General features: G+C 37.9%; 1 protein-coding gene across 3 annotated transcripts in view; it reads right to left on the bottom strand.

Annotated features, from left to right (window-relative positions):
- Positions 1-21,339, bottom strand: part of LOC112915455 (uncharacterized) — a 112,203-nt gene that overhangs the window by 54,922 nt on the left and 35,942 nt on the right. For all 3 annotated transcript variants that reach the window (XM_072736646.1, XM_025992818.2, XM_072736647.1), the window contains exons 6-7: positions 18,003-18,104; positions 5,845-5,955 (exon numbers count right to left, since the gene is read on the bottom strand). In XM_072736646.1, coding sequence (XP_072592747.1) covers positions 5,845-5,955; positions 18,003-18,104 — 213 coding nt within the window. The remainder of the gene's footprint in view (positions 1-5,844; positions 5,956-18,002; positions 18,105-21,339) is intronic.

Below are 21,339 nucleotides of genomic sequence, written 5' to 3'. Positions count from 1 at the left end.
TGGAGCTAGTGTTACTTCCCATTGTGATCCCGAACACTTTCTTAAATCTTGGTTTTCCCAGCAGCAAAGTTGAGGTAATTTGTACAGGAGTGTGTGGTTCGTATTCTTGAAGAGGATTATTATTTGATTATTTTAATTTTGTGTTATTCCATGGTCTGCAATGTCATGGATATTAATATATTATTTGATGTTGTTGTTGTTGCACAGGACTGTTATTTCAATAGGATCACTGAGAACTTGAGCTTGCAACATAACGGTAGATCCCCTTTCTAATGCTAGTCTAGGCAGACTTGGAATCTTCCAGCTATCACCTCTTGGCCATGCCTCCGAGATGCTGAGCTCAGCACTCAGGCTGGGCTTGCTGCGAGAGAATCACCAGGGAGCGCTCATTCAAATATCAGAGGGGCAGGCCACCGCCAGGAACTTCATATTTAAGAGGTTCTTGGGAGAGTCTGAGTCTGACAGAAAGCTAGATTTCAGATTTAATGTTTTAAGGGAAGTGATTAGATGTTTATACATCTAAATTAGCAAAGTAGCAACCTGCACTGTCACAAGATTTTTACCAAAGTTTAAAATACCTAAGAATGAAACTGTACAGAAATAGCAGTAAAAAAAAAAAAAAAAGAAGACTTTTAAGAAGTTTGTGCAAACAGGTACAAGAGGCAAGCAGAAACATTTAGGTTTTTGAACAACCTCGTATTTACTTCTTACTCTTGTTAGACTCTGCTTGGCTATATTTTTCTTCTTCTTTTTTTTTTTCTTTTTTGGCTATGTTTTTCAAGACCTCTATGTATTATATGGATTTAACAAGAGGCTCCATTTGTTGCTTGGTGATTATTGCTTTCTTCAAAAAGTTGGTGACTTCTCTCCTAAAGAGAACCTCCCCCCCACCCGCTGCCTCCCAACGGCTTGTTTCAAATTCTACACATCCCAGAAATACCCTGACCAATTTACAGGCCTGCTAAAATTGAATGTGGAAAGCACTACATAAAAATTAAATTATTCCCCTTATTTATTTCCCTTTCTCTTCTTCTTCTTCTTCTTCTTCTTCTTTTTTTTTTTTAGTTTCATGGTCACGTATATTCTCACAGCCCCACTGCCTCTCGGCAGTCCTGTTTTGTTTTTTGCTTTTGCCTTCCTTCACCATTACTACCTATAAATCGTAGAGCGTGTGTGGAACTGAAACTGTGTGTGGTGGGTGCCCTGTAGGAGGCCCTTCGCCCGCTGTTCATGAACCTGGCTGCAGACGGCGGAGCCCATCGTCACACTCAGGTCGTTGCATGCAGTTGTGCTTGGAGCGCAGACCCCTTTGTTTTGTTTCACTTTATTTCCTGCCTCTATTCCTAATTCCCCTCACACGGTCTGCTCCCCACAATGGGGCACGCACAGAACATGTTTGATATAAGGGCCTCGGATACACTCCTTTGTGTTTGTCTTTTTATTCCACATAAATGGTATTATGCTAAGATCTCATTCTATTTCTCTGTCTGTCTCTCTCTTTTTTACTCTAAACCATGTCTTTTGGGATCTACCCATGTTGCTGGCTAAATGTACATCTTGTATATTGTTTCAAAGCGAGGCACAGAAGTGCGGAGTGTGCATCCATTGTTGGCTTGTTTACCCACTGCCCTGGTGATGGTCGCTCTGACTGCCTCTGACAATTCTCTGTCACACAGAACACTGCGATGAACGTCCTTGTGTATGTCATCTCAGCAGTTTCTTTGGGCTTCTATCTGCAGAAGAGCAATTGCCAGGACAAAGGATTTATAGGTGCTTTACTAGACGTTGCCAGACTGCTCTCTGAGATCCAATAGCACAGCAAGAGTACATGGGGATTCTCATTTCCTCATATCCTCACCAAAGCTGGCGATAATCAGATTCCTATCCACCCCCCACCCTACTGCCCCCCAGTCTGGTGGATCTAAAGTGTCATCCTGTTGTTCACTGAGTTTCTCTGCTCACCAACAAAGTTATTCTCCTAGTTTCCTGTATTGACATTATGTTTATAACTTAAAAAATGAGGTCTTTAATACATCTGAGGTCCACCTTTGTATGTGGTATAAAATATGAAGCATAACGTATGGACGTCAATCCATCCAATTTGTGGTTCTCTGTAAAAATGGTGTAGTAAAAATTTTGCCTCCTCCTCTTCGTGGTGCTACTTTTTTTTACATCAAGTTTTAATAAATATTTGAGTGTGTTTCTTAGCTTTCTAATCCACTCCATTCCACTGGTCTATTGCTGTGAGTGCCACTCTTTTTATTACTTATTATTATGGTTTTACAATATACCTTAATATCTGGTATGAAACGTTCCTTTGTCGTGGCGAGCCCCATTCATAAATGATTCAGCTACTTGTAGACAGTTATCCTTCCACATAAATCTGAGGATAAGTTTGACGAGCTACTCAAACATTTTTAATAAAATTTTATTGAAAAATTATTGAGTATTTAGATTAATTTGGGGGAATTGAGATCTTTATAAAGTTCTTCCACCCATGAAGATACTATATATCTTCAGTTATTTAAGTCTTCTTTCATGTACTTTGATTGAGTCGTAAAGATTTTTTTTTTTTTTTGAAGCTCTTGTGTGTTCTGGGTTGGATTAATTCTTTCCTACCTGGTGGTTTTGCTGCCATTATTAATCATATATTAGTTTCCTTTTATTTTCTTTTTGGTTATGACTGGTGTAGAAGAACACTACTGATTTTTACAAGGAAACCTCAGTTTGGTCGATGTTGCTCTAATTAGTTCTAAGTGTTGGTCTATTGATTTTGTTATGATCAGATAATCTGCAAATAATAACAGCTTTATCTCTTTCCTTCCAAGACCATTGACCTTTATTTTTCTTTCTCGTGTTATTGAATAAGTCAGGACCTTAGATATCATGGTAAACAGAAGTTGTTAAAACCGCCATTATTCTTTTCAATCCCAAAAGAAATCTGCTTGAAGTTTCTCTATTAAATGTTTTGTTGTTATTGTATATACTTTACATACTTTTTACTTTTTGTGGTAAGATTTTTGGTAGGTAACCTTTATCAAGTTATGAAAAGAAACTTCTATTCCTACTATTTAGGGAATTTAAAATACTTGTACTAAACTTTATTACATGACTTTTCTATTGAAAAAGTCATGCAATTTTTTTTCTTTCATTCATTAACGTGATGATTTGTACCAAAATATTTTCTTAGAAAGCCATTCTTATTTAGGGATAAATCCTACTTCATTATGATGTATTATATGTAATTTTGATAAACAGTTTGATTCAAGTATCTACTATTTTTTTTCGGTTTTGTGCATCTATACACAAGTAAAATGGACATATTTTTTTTTTATTTTTCATACTATACCTATCTTCTTCTGGAATCAAGATTATAGTAGCCTCATAAAATGAGCTGAGAAGCATCACTTTTTCCTATGTCCTGAAAAAACTCTGGAATATGGATTATTTGCTCTTGAAAGTTGGAAACACTTCATCTGTAAAAGTGACTGGCATTTTGTGCTTATGAATGGAGGATGGAGTAGGGGTGGAAATGGGAGAAAAGTCAGGTGGTCTTTTTTGTTTGCTCTACAAATACCTTTATTGCAGTCTATGCCAAGTTTCTCTTTATTATTGCACTAATTTTGGCACCTTAATTACTTTTGGAAAATGTCCTTACTTACCTAGTTTTCACATTTACTGTTATATAGTTGTTCAAGGTAGTATTTTATTATTTAAAATTTTTCCTCTTTTCTTTTTATTATTCTCTATTTTGTTTATCTGCATCTTTTTTGGTTTTTATTATTTCTCAATTAAGAGCTGTGTTATAATCAATGAGTGGTAGAGGTTAAGCCTGAGGAAGAAGTGATCAAGTCCTTGATCCAGCTGGGTTGTTTCCTACTGACTATGAGGAACAGGTGTTGCCAGTTGCCGGGCCTTCAGTGGTTTGGTCTTAGCTGCCCAGCACCATGCCGGGGAGAAAAGAAGCTGTCGCTCAGCGATTCCCTGCAGGAGGTGTTGAGCTGTCTTCTGCTACTGGCCGCACTTCTCATCTCCCGAACACACACAGGTATGAAATGGACTTGTTTTCCCTACAAGTCTCTGACTGTTCTTACCATAGTGTCTCAGACCGACCATCCACCTTTCTGCTTCTGAGGCATCTCCACTGCTGTGTTTGAGGGGGTTTGGCAAAGATGCAGGGAGGTTCCCTGCGGGTCAGGCTCTTATTGGGGTAGGGAGGCCAAACCGCCCAACAAGGCACGGTGTGACCCCGGTTATAACAGCTGACAGAGCCATCCTACAAATAACCGCCAGGCCTAGCAGGGGCGAGGGTGCTGAGTTTAGCTCTTCTCTAGGATTATCATCTTTGGGAAATCAAAAAGTCCTCTAAGTTTTAGAGATGTTTTCTGCGTTCCATTAACTCACAGAGTGAGGCTGAATGGTTCAATATTACCAAGAACGTTAAGCTTCTTGGGCAAAAATAAAAGAAGACCTAAGAGTTGAAATATTCCTAAAATCAGGTTTTATTTAACTAAAACAATTTTTTTTGAAAAATAATTAGTTGTGAGAAGGAACTTAAGGAACAGCCAAATCCAGAAGTAAGGTGTCAAATCTCCTTATTATAGGAGATGCTTCCAATTCATTGGTAAAATCGCTACCACATTATCTCGATTTCTTATCTCTGCGGCTCCTAGGATAAATATGTAGGTAGCACTTACAGGTAGTTGCTGCACATGCTCACTGATAGTGTACTTGGATTCCGGTGCACCCAGCACAGGACAAGTCCTAGGGCAGCCAAAACCTCAGCTAAATTCTACATCAAAAAGGTACAGAATAACTTATCAGGAGACAAGAAATGTTAGTGATTTTCTTGTCCCGGTCTCCACTCAAGAAGGCTCTCGCTGTGCTAACCCTCACGCGTGATGGCAGCATGAGAAAGGACAAGCAAGACCTAGTGTTCAGCAAGGTACACTTAGGGCACGTGTGGCCTATACCAAATGCACGAATTTTTATACCCCAGTTAGTCCAAGAATACACTTCAGGAGCATGGAGATATGTGTGCAGCCTTTGGGAGGCCGGGGGTAGGACACCTCACCAAATAGTCCCTTGATGGAACACAGCATTTACCGGTTGTGTATTTGGAAGTCTGGGGGGAGATAAGGATTTGTCACGTGGTGCCAAAGAAAGTAATTTGTTCTACAGAGAGGAAGATAGTTTTAACCTTTCCACAAAATCTAAGCGGGTTCAAGGGTAGGCAGGGGCATGTGTTATCATTGTTCCCTTGTGGGCTCCATCTGGGGCAGGCTTGCTTTAAAGGCAGGCCTCAAGTGGCCCGAGGAGCATCTGTAGGAGCTCAAGATTTGTGATTTCAAAAAAAAAAAAATTTGTGATTTCTTTCTTCCTCTCTCTCTTTTAACATTAAAACCCCCAAGGCTCTTAACATCAAAACCGATGGAAGCAAAGGAAAAGGAAAGGAAAAGGAAGAGAGGAAGGAACCAAGAGGCAAGGCAGGGAGAGAGGACAGGAGGAAAAAAGGAGACGTAGTAAATGGGTTCTTGTACCGAGAACACCATTGCGATGAGTTTTTCATGGCAAGGAGTTTAGGGCCACATTTCTGTAAGAGAGAACATTTTTGAGGCCATTTCCTGGCTCCATGTTGCTAGCTGGCTGTGGATCCAGAAGGAACGTGGGGCAGAGACATGGTTTAGTTCCTAGGAGCTGATGAGAAGCAAGGTGCTAAGGGGAGCTTCTGGGGAGAAGTGCATTTGCACCCAAGGTGCAGGGGCCCCCCGTGTTGGAATGCCTGGTGTAGCCAAGCTCTCTGAGACTTCGGGTTAGCTGTGAGCTGGGCGCTGGCCCACCTACCTTTCCTGGCAAGGTGCACAGCTTCTGCGTGCTCCACGCTGGTGACCTCCGTGCCATTGACAGCCAGCACCACGTCTCCCATCTGGAGGCCGGCTTCCTCTGCAGCACTGTCTGTAAGTGGACGGACAACAAGGGTCTCATTGAGGAGGGGTCCCAAATTGAGGGCCCTGCCGTTTGTCCTCTCTCTAAAGGGCTCTGTCTCTAAAGGGCCTCTCTTTCCAACTTGAGACAATTGCCTCTGTCATTAATAAGAAGCAAAATGCTATCCTCGCAGCCTCCCTTTTCATTTCCCGGACGACGCGGTTTCTTTGCACATTCAGCCGGGCGTCTGCATGGCCTCTTTGCAGTATAATAGCCAGGCTGCTCAGAAACTCAATCTATTCATCCTCCAGAAGGTTCAACTGCTAGTTCTCATTCCTTCATTGCTGCTAGGTCTCTTTGTAACCCTGAGAAAATCACTTAACCTCAATATCTTCATCCATAAAAAGGGGGGTGGGGGCAGTGCTTCTCCACAGGATTGTTGAGGGAACAAGTAATTGAAATACTTATGAAGTTGTGGCAAAAACAGATCTTGGAGTAGTCAGGAAAGAAAAAAAAAAAGAAATAAAGAGCTGCTTTCACTTTGATTGTAGAGGCTCCTTTCTGAGCCATCTCCGAAAGGAAACCAAAAATAGTCTAAGCCTTAGGATTTAGGCTTCAGAAGGTGGGGAGGATCTCTCCAGAGGCTATTTATTTTATCTCCTGGTTTCCTAGCATCTGCATTTACTGTAACATACCTAATATTCTCTAAGGGTAAGAGAGGCGTAATAAGTCATTTCAAGGTTAATTCGTTTTAGATAAGCTCTCCCCTATATTGGACCAAGATTCTTTCTGTTGTAGTTTAAATCCTTTCTTTTCTTTCTTTTTTTTTTACATCAGTTTAAGCCCATTTCCTCTTTTTAAAAAATGATTTTTAATGAGTCTTATTTAAAACTTTTTTAGTTTTTGATTTCAGTATAATTAACATGCAGTATTATATTCATTTCAGGTGTACAATACAATGAATCAACAATTCTGTACATTATGCAGTACTCATCACAAGTGCACTCCTTAATCCCCATCACCTGCTTCTCTCATCCCCCCAACCCCCCGTATACATACCTCCCCTCTGGTAACCAGCACTTGTTCTCTATAAAGTTAACAGTCTGTTTCTTGGTGTGTCTGTCTCTTCCTTTGCTCACTTGCTTTCGTTTCTTAAAATTACATACATGAGTAAAATCATATGGTGTTTATCTTTCTCTGACTGACTTATTCCACTTAACATTACACTCTTTATCTCCAATCATGTTATTGCAAATGTCAAGATTCCATTCTTTTTTATGGCTGAATAATGTTTCATTTCATATATATATGAATATGAATATATATATATTCTTTATCCATTCATCTATCAATGCACACTTGTGCTGCTTCCATATCTTGGCTATTGTAAGTAATGGTGCACATAAGGGTGCATATATCTCTTCATATTAGTGTTTTTGTATTCTTTGGGTAAATACCCAGTTGTGCGATTACTGGGTCAAAAGGCAGTTCTATTTCTAACTTTTTGGGGCACCTCCGTACTATTTTCCATGGCGACTGCACCAGTTTGCATTCCCACCAACAGCACAAGAGGGTTCCTTTTTCCTCCACGCCCTCATCAACACTTGTTGTTTCTTGTGTTTTTTATTTTAGCCATTTTGACGGGTGTGAAGTGACATCTCATGGTAGTTTTGATTTGTATTTCCCTGGTGATGAGTGAGGTTGAGCATCTTTTCATATGTCCGTTGGCCATCTGGATGTCTTCTTCGGAAAATGTCTGTTCGTATCTTCTGCTTATTTTTAAATTGGATTATTTGTTTTTGGTGTTGAGTTGTATCAGTTCTTCATATATTTTGGATACTAATCCTTTATCAGATATGTCTTTTGCAAATATCTTCTCCCATCAGTAGGTTCCTTTTAGTTTTGTTGATTGTTTCCTTTGCTGTGCAGAAGCTTTTTATTTTGATGCAGTCCCAATAGTTTGTTTTTGCTTTTATTTTCCTTGCCTCAGGAGACCTACCTAGAAAAATATTGCTCTGATAGAGAAATTACTGCCTGTGCTCTCTTCTAGGCCTTTAATGGTTTCAAGTCTCACATTTAAGTCTTTAATCCATTTTGAGTTTATTTTTGTATATGGTATAAGAAAATGGTCCAGTTTTTCTTTTTTATGTAGTTGTCCAGTGTTCCCAACACCATTTGTTGAAGAGACTATCTTTTTCCCATTTCATATTTTTGCCCAGAAGAAAAAGGAGTAAAAGGCAAACTGATAGGGAAGAAGTATTTTTCTCTATATAGAAAAACTTAAAGATTCCCCCAGAAAGCTACTAGAAGTGATAAATGAATTTAGTAAAATAGCAAGATACAAAATCAAAGTACAGAAATATGCTGCGCTTCTATACACCAATAATGATGCAGCAGAAAGAGAAATTAAGGAAACAATTCTATTTATGGTTACACCAAAATAATAAAATAACTGGGAATAAGCTTGACCAAATAAAACTATAAAACACCGATAAAGAAATTGAAAATGACACAAAGAAATAGAAAGACATTCCATGCTCATGGATTGGAAGAACAGAGATTGTTAAAATGTCTATATTACCCAAAGCAATCTACACATTTAATGCAATTCCTATTAAAATACCAACAGCATTTTTTACAGAGCTAGAACAAGCAACCCTAAAATTTGTATGGAACCACCAGAGACCCCAAATAGCCAAAGTAATCTTGAAAAATAAAAATAAGACTGGAGGTATCACAATTCCAGACTTCAAGTCATAGTACAAAGCTTGCAGTAATCAGAACAGTATAGTACTGGCACAGAGATAGACACATAGATCAATAGAAGAGAATAGAGAGCCCAAAAATTAACCTACAATTTTATGGGAAATTAATTTTTTACAAAGGAAGAAGTAATAAGCAGTAGGAAAAAGTGTCTTCAACAAATGGTGTTGGGAGCACTGGACAGCTACATGTAAAAGAATGAAACTGGACCACTTTCTTACACTACATACAAAAATAAACTCAGAATGAAGTAAGTACCTAAATGTGAGATCTGGAACCATGAAAATCCTAGAAGAAATACTAAGTAGCAATTTCTTTGACATCGGCTATAGCAACATTTTCCATTTCTTCTTTCTTAGACCTTAGCGCTGGGTTCGTGTTCATGGACTTGCAGAGCATTATGCAGCAATATTAGGCTGTCATTACCTAAAGTATCCTCAGAGACTTTAAATCTTAAAGTATGACTCAATTGGTGAGGTAACATGACTTTGAATATTTTTAGCAATGACTATGGTTTGTTTAAGTCTGTTTATAATAGTATGGGAGGTCTTCTATGCTTGAATAAGCAATGGCCAATCAATGTAGGAAGGTTAAATAAAAAGTAATAAGTGATATGGCCTTCACTTACATAATAGCATCCTTAAGATAAATTAAAGTCTCTTGGTGTGGTTGACCATTTGAATAATTCTTTTCCATAGTCTTAAAGGGCTCAAAGGACTTGCTCATGGGAATGCCTTCTGAATTGAATTCCAAAATGACAATATATGTCCAGAAACAACTTCTTACCAATTTTTGTACTCTGTGGTAATCACATATGATGTCTTATATATAGTAGTTTTCCAATAAATACATAGTGAATGAACAAATGGATGACCTAAAATTATATTTTCAAGAAACTTAGAATTACTGGGGAAAATATATGCACGATCAAAAAGAAAAAATAACTTTGTAATATGGTAGTGGCAAGTGTAAAATAAATGAAAAGGTAATAGGTATTATGAAACTTCAGAAAAGGGAATTCTCACTCCCATCGGAGTAGTTAAGAAAGACTTTGCAAAGGAAGTGGAATTTTGTCTGACCTTGATGAATAAATAGATTCTCCTTAATGTAAAGTAATGAAGAAAACATGGTGATGTAGACTGCTGGGTGTTCACAAACCCAAATCCTTTTCTGTCTGGGATCACAGTTGGACAGCTTTCCTTGGGCTCTCTTGCAACTGGGTAGGCAATGTGATTGAGTTCCGGCCATTGGAATATGGACAGAAATGGTGTGTGTCACTGTCAGGCCTGGCCTATAAAAACAGACCACCTTTCATATTCTTTTCCCATATACCTACCAGATGCAGATGCCTTCAAGAACAAATAAGCTTAGATCTTGAAATATTACATGGGGGCAAACCTGCCCTCCAACCAAGAACATCCACACTGGATAGTTCACATGAGAGACTAATGAGACTTTATCTTAAGCCATTAATCATTTTTGTTGCCAAAGCTAGTATAACCTCAAACAGTCAGTGATCCATGAAGGAGAAGTCTTCTGAGCAAAAGTATACGAGCAGAATGTTTTAAGACATGCCAAAAACTTAGTGACTCAGGTAACTAGAGCAGAGGTTGTGGGTGAGTAGGAGCAGTGTGGTGGGTAAGGTTGGAAAGGTAGCCCATATGTAAAGGACCTTGAGTATAAAGATGAATTTGTACTTGATATTTTAGCAACAGAGATCCATTAAAAGTTTATGAGCAGAAAATAGATATACGGTGGTTTTCAGAAGATTCATTTAATATGTGGAAAGATTAAGATAAGCAGATCAGCGAGGATAGTATTATAAGAATTAAAACAAGCCTGCAATATGACTCTGGAAACAAGAACTGGAAATGAATGGAAGGCGTTACATGCTGTTATTTATTTAGGTATTTCCAATGCCTAATAATCTTTGGCACATGGTAGGGGCTTTAAAAATTTTGGCTAAATGTATGTAGGTCTTTTTTTTTTTTTTGATAACCCGAAATAACCATTGAAAATATTCATTGAGCTGGTGGAAAAGTAACTTTGACAATGAGGATATGAGAAGGGCCTGAGAAATTGATTTAGAATTTATAAACAAAGGGACAGGTATAAGGAGGAAAAATAAAGAACACTGAGGACAAAATCTTGAAGAATAAAGAAGAGCCAAAGAAGAACATAGAGAAGGTGCAAGTAGATCCTAGAGAACATGGAAGTAAAAGATAAATAAAAGCAAGAGAAGATTTTCAAGATGGAGAGAATGGTTAACAGTTCTATCGTGGCAGCACAAAAATAACCACCACAAAAACAGTTTAATTCCTACTCTATTTGAGAAGTCGAGAATAAGGATTGAGAAAAAATGACTAAATTTGAAGATTGGAAAGTAAATGATAATTACATAATTTTAAGGGGTATGATGGAAGGGAGAGATGATGTTTAAGCTCTTTGTGCTCATGGATACATGCTACATGATTGACTAGATAGAGTCATAAACTGCTATAATCAAAGGTGTGAGAGTTTAATAAAAGGTCTTCTCTCCCAGGTAAAAATTATTTTACTAAAAAAAATTATTTTACTTAAATGATCCATCAGTGTGGAAATAATTCATTTTTTAGCAACTTTATTTAAAGTGTAAAAATAAATGGTCTTTCGTATATTCATGGAGTTGTGCAGTCATCACCACAATCTAATTTTAGATCATTTTTGTCACTCCAGAAACTCTATAACCATAGCAGTCACTCTATTTCCCCCAACCTCTCAGCTCTATGTCACCACTAATCTATGGGCCTCCATGGCTTTCCTATTGAGGACATTTCTTGTAAGTGCAATTATGCAATATTTACTCTTCTGTGTTTTGTGTCATTGACTTGGCAACATATTTTCAAGATTCATCCAAATTGTATCAGGCACTATATTCCTTTTAGTTGATGAATAAATGTTTTTATTGTAAGGGCCTAGCACATTTTGTTTATCTGTTCATCAGTGGGTGGGAATTTGCATTGTTTTCACTTTTTGGATAAATAATGCTGCCAAGAGAATTTGTGCGCAAGCATTTTGTTTGTGGACTTATGTTTTCATTTGTCTTAGGTATGTACCTAGGAGTGGAATTGTTGGGTCAACTGGTCACTCTGTGTTTAACATTTTGGGGAATGAACAGACTGCTTTCCAAAGTAGCTATGTCCTCTTACATTCCTATTAGCATTGTATGAGCATTCTGGATTTCTCCACATTCTTGCCAAGACTTGTCATTCTTGACTTTTTGATGATAGTCATCCTAGTGGGTGTGTAGTGATATTTCACTGTGGCTTTCTTTTGCATTTTCCTGTTGACTACTTATATTGAATGTGTGTGTGTATGTGTGTGTGTGTGTGTGTGTGTGTGCGCACGTGCACGCACTTATTGGCTATTTGTTTATCCTCTTTGGAGAAATCTCTACTCAAATCCTTTGCACTTTTTAAGATTATGTTATTTATCTTTGTATTATTTTGAGAGTGAAAATGATACTTGTTTGTAGAAAATTATTTCTGCAGTGTAACCCTTCTTGATAGCTCATTGGATTGATTTTAGCTATAATTATAGATTGCATTGACTATGTTACTCTGTTCTACAATGCGACCCACAAATTTTCCCTTTATTAATTATGGCGAGAGTTTGAGGCAGTATGACTTCTTGAAGGAGGGAAATATTTCAAGGTGACCATGTAATATCCCAGTGGATATCCAGTGGATTGTCCTACTTGAGGCTATTCTTGGGAGCAGATGGAAGTATTTACGTCCTGCGTGGCACTGGAAGGATTGAGGTGGTAGGAAAACAAGCCCAGGGTTTTTGTAAGTTTGTTTCCCTAACAGGATACTTGACTGCATAGTTTTATGTTTGTTAAAGAGTTAAATGCTGAGCTCCTCCATCCTTTGATGCATTTTTACATATAATGCAGAAACCGAAAAACTTATAATTAAAAAGGGGGCTTGTCCCTTCATTTAAAAAAAAATTGTACTATAACAGTAGTATTTTAAATTCTAGAACTTCCAGAAAGATGGGCCTGTCCATAATTTCCTCTATGGTTTATCCATCCCTAAATGTATAGTTTTCTTTTCAAGTTTGCTTGGTATCAAAGTTGGAACATCTGTTTCTTTTGTTTATGCCAACAGATCTCATAAGCATTTAGGCTTTCATAGAAAATGTTCATGCAAATGCCAGCCGGGTGTGGGCAATTAGTTATGTAAGCTACAAGCAAACTCCCTCTCTGTATAGTTATGGATAATCATTTTCATCCCACCTACAGGTCTCCCTGCTTTATCTTTTTATCTTCAGTGTGTAATTAAGCCTCTCTAGTGCATCCAGAACAATGTTTTGTGGTGTGAATGAGATTTTCAGAAGTGCTGAAAATACGTGTAATTTTAAAGTCCCTCAACCCCTCATTTAGCAGATTTGACTAGACAATGGATTTCAGAGGTTGCTCTTCAGCATTGAGGAATACATTTTAAAAAAAGAGAAGTAGACTCAGCAGCTACATGAATCCCTGCCAGGGCAGCACTTTCTGATGTTGAATAAAATCCTAGGTTAACTATGTATTGTACCATTTCTGCTACAGTAGGGATCCTTCAGCTTTTCCTATTACAAAACCTAGGACCCCCTAAATACAAAGTCACTTGCAATGCAAACATTCTGATTTGTTTCCCATTTGAATGGATGAGATACAGTTAACTATCTCATTTGAACAGTTACAATGGTATCAGAAAATAAAGAAATCATAACACTTTATTAAACTGCATTTCCTTATTTTATCTAGAAAGACAGGCATGAACAACGTTTTGGATATTTTGCAAAAATCAGACTAAACTTATCAAGTCAGACCTGTTTGGTTTTTAAAGCGTGGTCATTTTTATTTTCCTTCTGAGTTCTATTTCTTCATTTAACATTAATCTTGTGAAGGCCGAGGTAGAAAGAAGAGAGTAGGGACAGGGAAAGAGGGAAGGGGAGAGAGAAAATGGAGAGAAAGATGAGGACAAAATAGATTGGGAAGGTGGGAAATATCCGCCAATAGGTTCCCCATGAATAAACATTTATTTTCTTAAGGACAAATGCCTTTTAAAAACATAGTAAAAACTCAGAAACCACTTTATGATTAAAAAGTTGCCTATTCTTTGTGTCTATATAGAAATAATTAAGCCCACAATTGTTTTTGTCGTTGTTTCTCTTGTTAATTTGAAGGGCACTAAGGGGTCAAGCAAAGTTGACACAGGCAAAATTTGCCATTTTTATCTTTTGTCACCTGAGTTCCTCTTCTGCTCTTCTCCCCACTTGCTTGGGGTCTCCCCTTCTACACCCAAATTCCACCAACATTTGGGTAAAACCCCTCTCTTCCCCAATCATTAAGGGATTTATTTGCTAAATAATCACTTATATGTTTGAATAACTGGTTAAACTTTAATTGAAAAAACTGAAATATGACTTCCATTGAAATTCATTTGTATCAAAGTAAAAAAGTGTAAAATATACCCTTACACTTTTAATATCTAATTATAGACTAAAAAGGTTTTTTTTCCCCAGATGAAAGAATTTTCAGCTTAATTACTTGGCCCTTTGCTTTCCTATAAATATATTAGAATATCATTGAATTTTTTTTTTTTTTACTGATAAAATGAAGGCAAAAACAAAGGCAGCTACGCTTACTAGAATTTTAGTTAGGATTCCATGTAATAGATCAGTTTTAGAAAGAATTGACATCATTCAATATTAAGGCTTAAAAATGATACATATGTCTTTCCTGCTGTTAATTTAGGTGTTCCTCAATTTCTTTCTATATTTAATTATTTTCAAAGTAGTATTCATTATACCTTCATTAGAATTATTCCTATTGATAGGCTTTTTTTCTCTCTCTCTCTTTCTAAGGCTTTCCATTCCTACCTTCTCTGGAGGTCTTAAGGCTACACTGCTCAGAAGTGCCTTCACCTGCCACACTTTGATAGTCTCACGTCACACTGAGGTTACACTCTCACTAGGAAGTCACCCGTGCCAGCCAGTGACTGAATTTGGTGGGTGTCCTGCCACAGGCTCTTTCTGGCCAGTGCAGGATTTCTCTAATGAACACTCTTTACTCTGGGGCTTCCTGTCCACCTGTCTCAGAATTTTTCAGAGCTATGCTGCAGTTTGAGGTTCTAACTATGCAGTCATGATTCACATGTGCCAGACCTCCACTGTGGGGCCTTCAGAAGGTTTTTCTGCCCATTTATGCTCTTTTGTCTGTCATAGTGATTTCCTTCAGTCTTTTACACATCTGTTTTCATATTCATGACTTATTTCTCACACAACAGAAAGTCCTTTTATTACCTTAGAGAAATTTGCATCAATTCCCTACTTACTGATGTTTCTGTAAGCCATAAGAAAGTGGGAAAATAGACCTTCAATGGAAAAGAAGGAAAGGAGGAACAGATAAAAAAAATTGAGTACATTTGAAAGGGCCAGGGTGAGATTTCTGATGAATGGAGAATAGAGATGAGAAATCGTGAAGAAGATAATCCAGGTCTGCAAGTTTGAGGCAGGTTCAGGAAGAGCCTGAGAAATTTTAAATTGGATAAAAATGCTCAAACTTTGATTATCAATACACTAGACCAACCTGTTGTTCTGTGATTTTTGTATGGACTTTTAATGACAAAACAACAGTACTGTTTGTAGTCTAAGAGAGACTACAAAAATTGAGATCCATCCCAGAACTCCCCCAGAGCGGCGAAGAATGGGTCTATAATGAAGCTTAATGGAGAAAAAGCTATTTTATGTCAGACATTGAATCCTGCTCAACTGTAAACAGGCATTTGAGATAATGTCAATTCAACTGTGTAACTAAGAGGAGTTGATGTGATTTTTAAGGTATCGAATGTTTTTTATTAACAGTTGAGAATGAATTAGGTCAACTCAAGTAATGAAGCATTCAAAGGCAATTCATTGATGAGAATAATAGGATTTTTAAAGAATGTGACTAGATGGAAATAATAAATCAAGAAAAGAAAGAATACCACCTTCGTGTGCACTATGCAACGTTTTGTTGGTTTGTGTGACTTGTTTATTACTTGGCGGGTGCAGAGTGTCATGGTGTCAGTATGGCTTGAGGCTGAGTGGTTGTAGAGTTCCTTGAGGTTCCTCTCACATCTTTTCCATCTCTTCTCCAGTATGTGATGGGCTGGGTTAGGCAAAGCAGCATTGTTCCACTCTTAAGTCTAGGGCTCACCCTGGTTTCCTAGCAACTCAGGCAGGCAATGGTATCCTCTTGCATTTGGCTTAAGTGAAACAGTTCACAGTGTTCCCTAGGGGACCCAGAAACCTGAAGACATTTGAGGGTTGAAGCCCATCCCTTCTGTCTTTATGACTCTGATGTGCCACGAGAAGGCTGGAACTGCTGAAATCATTTTGAATCCAAATGGGAAGCTTGTAACACCAAGGAAATTGGGGTCAAAGAATTCATACCTTTGATGAAATTGAGCTACGGAAACAAATCAAACACCTGCGCTGTCTCAGAACCTTCAACTTTTGTGAGTCCATAAACTCCCTTCGTGACTTAAACCATTATCAGTCAGATTTCTTACTAGTTGCAACAGAGGGTCCTAACTGATAGAAGTCACAGGGAAAGAACTCTGTTTCCGGGGTTAGAAATTCTTAGATCTGAATCCTGGAGTTGTCATGATGTAATTGATTAACTTTAGGCCAGTTGCTCAACTAGTTTAAGCCTTAATATATAATTCATCTGCTAAATGGAAGTGATCATGTCACGTTTCAAGTTCTGTTGCATTGATTACATGGGAGGACATATATCAAGTGCCCTGCTCATAATAGGTACCCAATGAATATGATAGCTTTTATATATAAAGTAAATTTAATTTCCATTGTGATATTATAAATAAGTAAATTTCCTTTTTTTGAAAACATCAATTAATGTGTAATAGACATCCAAACTACTTAGAACTGTTAGTTCCCTCTTTCTTAAAGAAGACAAATCCTCTGTGTTACACAGAATCTATGCCATGGATCACCTGGTAACTTGTACAAAGAATTTTCCACAGGAAGGGTTCTAAAACTATAAAACTTCCTTGTTGCATGAGGAATATCTCACTTACTACTTAGATACTCAATATTTCTTTCCTTTTATCCCATGCACTGAGAATTCATTGGAAAATTCTGTTCATACAAAGAATATGTGATGGTCTGACCCACTGTTTCCCACCGGTATCACCCAGGACTGTGGAATGCTGGACTAGGAGGCAACAATTTCATGAGCTCAGCTGTCACTCCTCTGGCCTTTCCCAGAGCTGAGTGATCATCCACTTTTTAACAGATCTGAGAACACATTCCCAGCGGAATCACAGAGCATACAGTGGAAGGAACACCTGAATGCTGACAAGCAAAGGAAAATGAAATGTGACCTCGGGTGATAATGGCCAGGGAAGGAATTATGGCACAAGGGCAAAGCAGGAAGGGTTGTAATACTGCTGGGTGGTACTCCTCCCTTCCTCTCTGCCCTATGCTCCCCAGCTTTTATCCCTAAGGTTCTCATAGTCATTCAACAAGCATTTTGGGGCATCTCCTCTATTGCCTTTAAGACACTGCACAAAGTAGTGAGGATAAAATGGTGGATGAAATAAAGTTTCTGACCTTGGTGAATTCACAGTCCAGATGGGGACGATAATGTAATTCAGAGACCCCCCCCCCCCCCCCTTCTTGGCCCTGGGCCTCTTCTAATGCAGCATGCTGGGTGTAGATAATCTTTATCTTATAGTCCTGCCAATCTTAGTCTTCTGGCTCCATTTTTTTCATAGGCTTGACCTCAGATGATTCTTCTGTTATATAGGTCAGGGAGTAAAGGATCTAATGTTGATGAGGTATTTATGAATTTCTAATTGGCTTATTAGGAAATAAAGAAATCTGAGAAGCTGTAAGGAAAATAATTTGGGGGCAATGGAACTCCTCCCAGGAACTATTAGATACAAATAGATTGGCGATTGCCAATTCCTAAGACCCTTCCTACCTGCAGAGCCCTGTAGCCCTGTTTCCACAGGTACAGGTAGGGCTCTTTGTAGGGAGACCGAGGCCCGATGGCTACCAGGGGAGCATGGTCCATCAGGAAAGCATGGTCTTTTAAAAAGTATTTGTTTGTGATGTGGGCTCTTTGAATCACCACGAGTTTTGATAAACTGAGATTTAGAAATAGCTTCTATTGCATGTGTGTGCTTTATGGGATATATCAAAGGCTATTTATCATGTTGTGTGAGGTTTGAGACATTCGTTCTGCTCTGAATGCAAGCTGCTATAGCGAGGCAACTTACTAGCATCCACTTCGGTGACCACGATTGGCTTGGAGAATTCAATTCGGAATCCCCAGGGATAATCACCGGTTCCTTTGAATAGCCTCACGGTTCGCTCTCGAACTGAAGGAGAAGCAAAGAGGGCATTCTTTTGAGTTACTCTTTAGATACTACAAATATGATTATGACAGTAGATAGCATTTATTGCTGGTTTATGACATGCCAGACCTAATAAAAATGTTCTAACCACTTATTAGTATTATCCAATTTAATCTTTATATCAGCCTGTTATTCTTTTTTTGGAGAGGAGGAAACTGAGGCACAGTGAGCTGTTTTTCAGTTTATTTTGTCTTGTTTTTGTTTTTGTTTTAGAGAGAGAGTGGGGGAAGGAGCAAAAGGAGAGGTAGAGAGAGAATCTTAAGCAGGTTCCACACTCAGGGCTTTATCTCACGACCCTGAGATCATGACCTGAGCTGAAATCAAGGGTTGGATGCTTAACTGACTGAGCCACCCAGGTGCCCCCAGACAACGAGAGGTTCAACAACTCGCCTGGGTCATATGGTGAGTAAGGGGGCAGTGCTCACCACCCCACGGCCGCATGACTCCCGAAAGGCAGCTCAGCCTTACAGGTCTGAGTCACTCAGATCCAATGTCCTAACAATAGGACTGGTGTTGCAAAGTTATACATGGACATAAGAAAACAGAATCCTCAGCTGTACATTTAAGTCTTACAGGAACCCAAAAAAGCCTGAATAACTGAGTTTCTCAGAAAAAGCAGGAACTGCTGGGAGGACCTTGCAGGTGTTGTAAGTGTAAGATTGCGTCGTACTGAAGGTGGAGAGTTCACAGTAAGAATTTATGGATTTTTACATTAGTCTAATGATCTTTAATTGATGTGGCCTTGCTATTTCACAGTCTTATTTTCCATATATCTGCTCCATTTCTCCTCCTGCTACCTTCACAGCCTCTTTTCTATATAAATGTGTGTAGATCTATGTGTGTGTGTGTGTGTGTGTGTGTGTGTGTGTTCATAGCTTCTGCTCACTAATGAGTTTGGTTTATTTATAACTTCTGCTCACTCATGGACCCTCTTGACTTTTCTCTACCTGAAGACATTTTAACTTCTGTGCTCAGTACCATAAGGGCATCTTCCCACATCAAATTTGTGAAAGTGAGAATCTCACAGGTTGAAAACATCTCTGCTCATAACTCTATGGGCTGTTACTCTTCAGTGGTGACAAAAGGGCAGGATTGTAAGGCTGCAAATATGTCTCTGCAGGTCTGTTCCTTTTATAGCAGGTCAGTTTACATAACGGGAGATGTGGACATTGTAAGCATTTTGTCTTTTACTGTATATGGACATTTTGTTTTTTATTTAGAAGAAAAGTTATGCCTAAATCATGTTAGAATATAAAACTGAAATAAAACATCTGAAGGGATTATGTGATCTCAGATGGATCCATTTTTTTTTTTTAATAAGTGTTGACAAAGTTATCCAATGAAGAATGATAAACAAAAAGCTTCAAAATACTGAGTGTCGGGTTGTATTTATGGTCAGGTTCACCAGAGATAATCATTACCTTAATACTGGGAAAATTAATCTGCCCCCAACAATTATACTTTATGATGGTATACTTAATTGGGTGAGTTTTCTTTTCTATATGTTAATATCTTTAAAATGATAAAGAATAAATCATAATAAAGAATAATTAATGTTAAACTCCCTGAGCTCCATAAGTGAATTATTAGCAAGAGGCCTATTGTTAAGTCTCTGGGGGGAAAAGTCAGGTAATTAATTATAAAACAAGAATGCTTGTCTATTAATAAGGACAGGGCAAATTCACACCGTAAAACATAATTTAATAGAATCCCTTTATATTAAAAAAAATAGGAGAATTTACGGGTAATTTATTTTTCTGCTTCTTTCCAACCCTTCTTTGATATTTCTGTATTTCAATTCTCATGTCTCAGAGAGTTTTAGATCTTCCTCTGGACTGGAGATCAAGGACATTTCTTCATTGAAGGTTGCATCCTCTTTAGATCCATATTCAAAGGCTGTTATGGAATGCCTAATGTAGGCAAATTATGGATAGAATTAGAAGCAATTGAGAGGTCAAAGGAACTCTTAAGAATTTAAAATGATTGACTTCACAATTATATTTTGAGTAGGAAAAAAAACCCCACTCCAAATTTCCATTTGATGAGGAATCTCTTCCTGGCTGTCCCTGACCTTTGAAGATACTATTATTATTAATTTACATTACAGTTTAAAGATTTCTAATTACAGAGTTTGTAAGAAGATTTGCCATTACTTTATTAAATTTTCTCTCAGCTATTCTGAGGTAAATTAGTGGGGTTTTCTAAAATTAAATTTCCTATAAGAAGTGACAAATACAGTAATTAGTTAGGCAATATATCCACATGTTCTTGGATGTGACCTCTTGCTTGGTCAGTCAGCTAGGGAGCAAAAATATTGCTAAAAACAAGGAAATAAGCGTCTCTGTCTTTAGTGATCCATTATAATGTAATAGTAGAAGTTATTCATTCACAAACATTTACTAGATATCCACTGTTTGTCCAGGTGTTTTCCTTTGTGTTACGATTGTAATGGTAAAGATGGGAAAGAGACTTTTTCTCATGAACTTTTCATGCCAGACCCTGGCTGCCAAAGTTGGCAACCATTTAAAGAGAAGGATAGGCTCTTCATGTACATTCCTGAAGGAATGTTTATCTTTCCAATTTGTCTGAAGAAAATACACTGTTTTACTGCTGTTGAGAACAGTATGGGGAAAACATGGCAAAGTTGCCAGGAAGGTACTAGTGTAACCCAGTCCTAAAACTCTGTCCTCTGCTCTGCTCTATGCTCCTGGGAAGATTTCCATCCTTTTGTTAATCTCCTTTTGGCCGTCATTTTATATCACTGTTTTGATTGTCATTGACTGGATCTCAGTATAATTTAAGGGACAGAAATAAGAAATTCAAGGACACGGAAATGGATAATTTCACAATCTGCAACAGGCTGGTAGCCAATCAGGGCAGAAAGAAGATCAGAAATCCTATTTCTGACCTCGGTAGAAATCATTTCTAACATCTCCACATGTCAAAATGTTTTGCTCCCTCTAGGTTACTCTCTTGATACTGTCTTCTGCTTTTGACAGATTGATTACCCAACAGATATTTGTTTAATGGAATATATTTATTGTGTTGATTCAAATCAAATCATGTTCGTTGTTTTGTTTTCATATTCCATGAGACTGTTAAGATAGCTAATGCTTTCAAGGCTGCAGTGATAGTGCTTTTTTTTTTCTTTCTTCTTTGTTCAGGCAAATTGAATGTCAACAATGTATGTGAAAGTATA

This window comes from Vulpes vulpes, chromosome 14 (genome assembly GCF_048418805.1).
Source record: "Vulpes vulpes isolate BD-2025 chromosome 14, VulVul3, whole genome shotgun sequence".
Taxonomy (NCBI): Eukaryota; Metazoa; Chordata; class Mammalia; order Carnivora; family Canidae; genus Vulpes; species Vulpes vulpes.
Note: the sequence above shows the minus strand (reverse complement) of the source record. Positions and strands in the feature narration are given on the sequence as shown.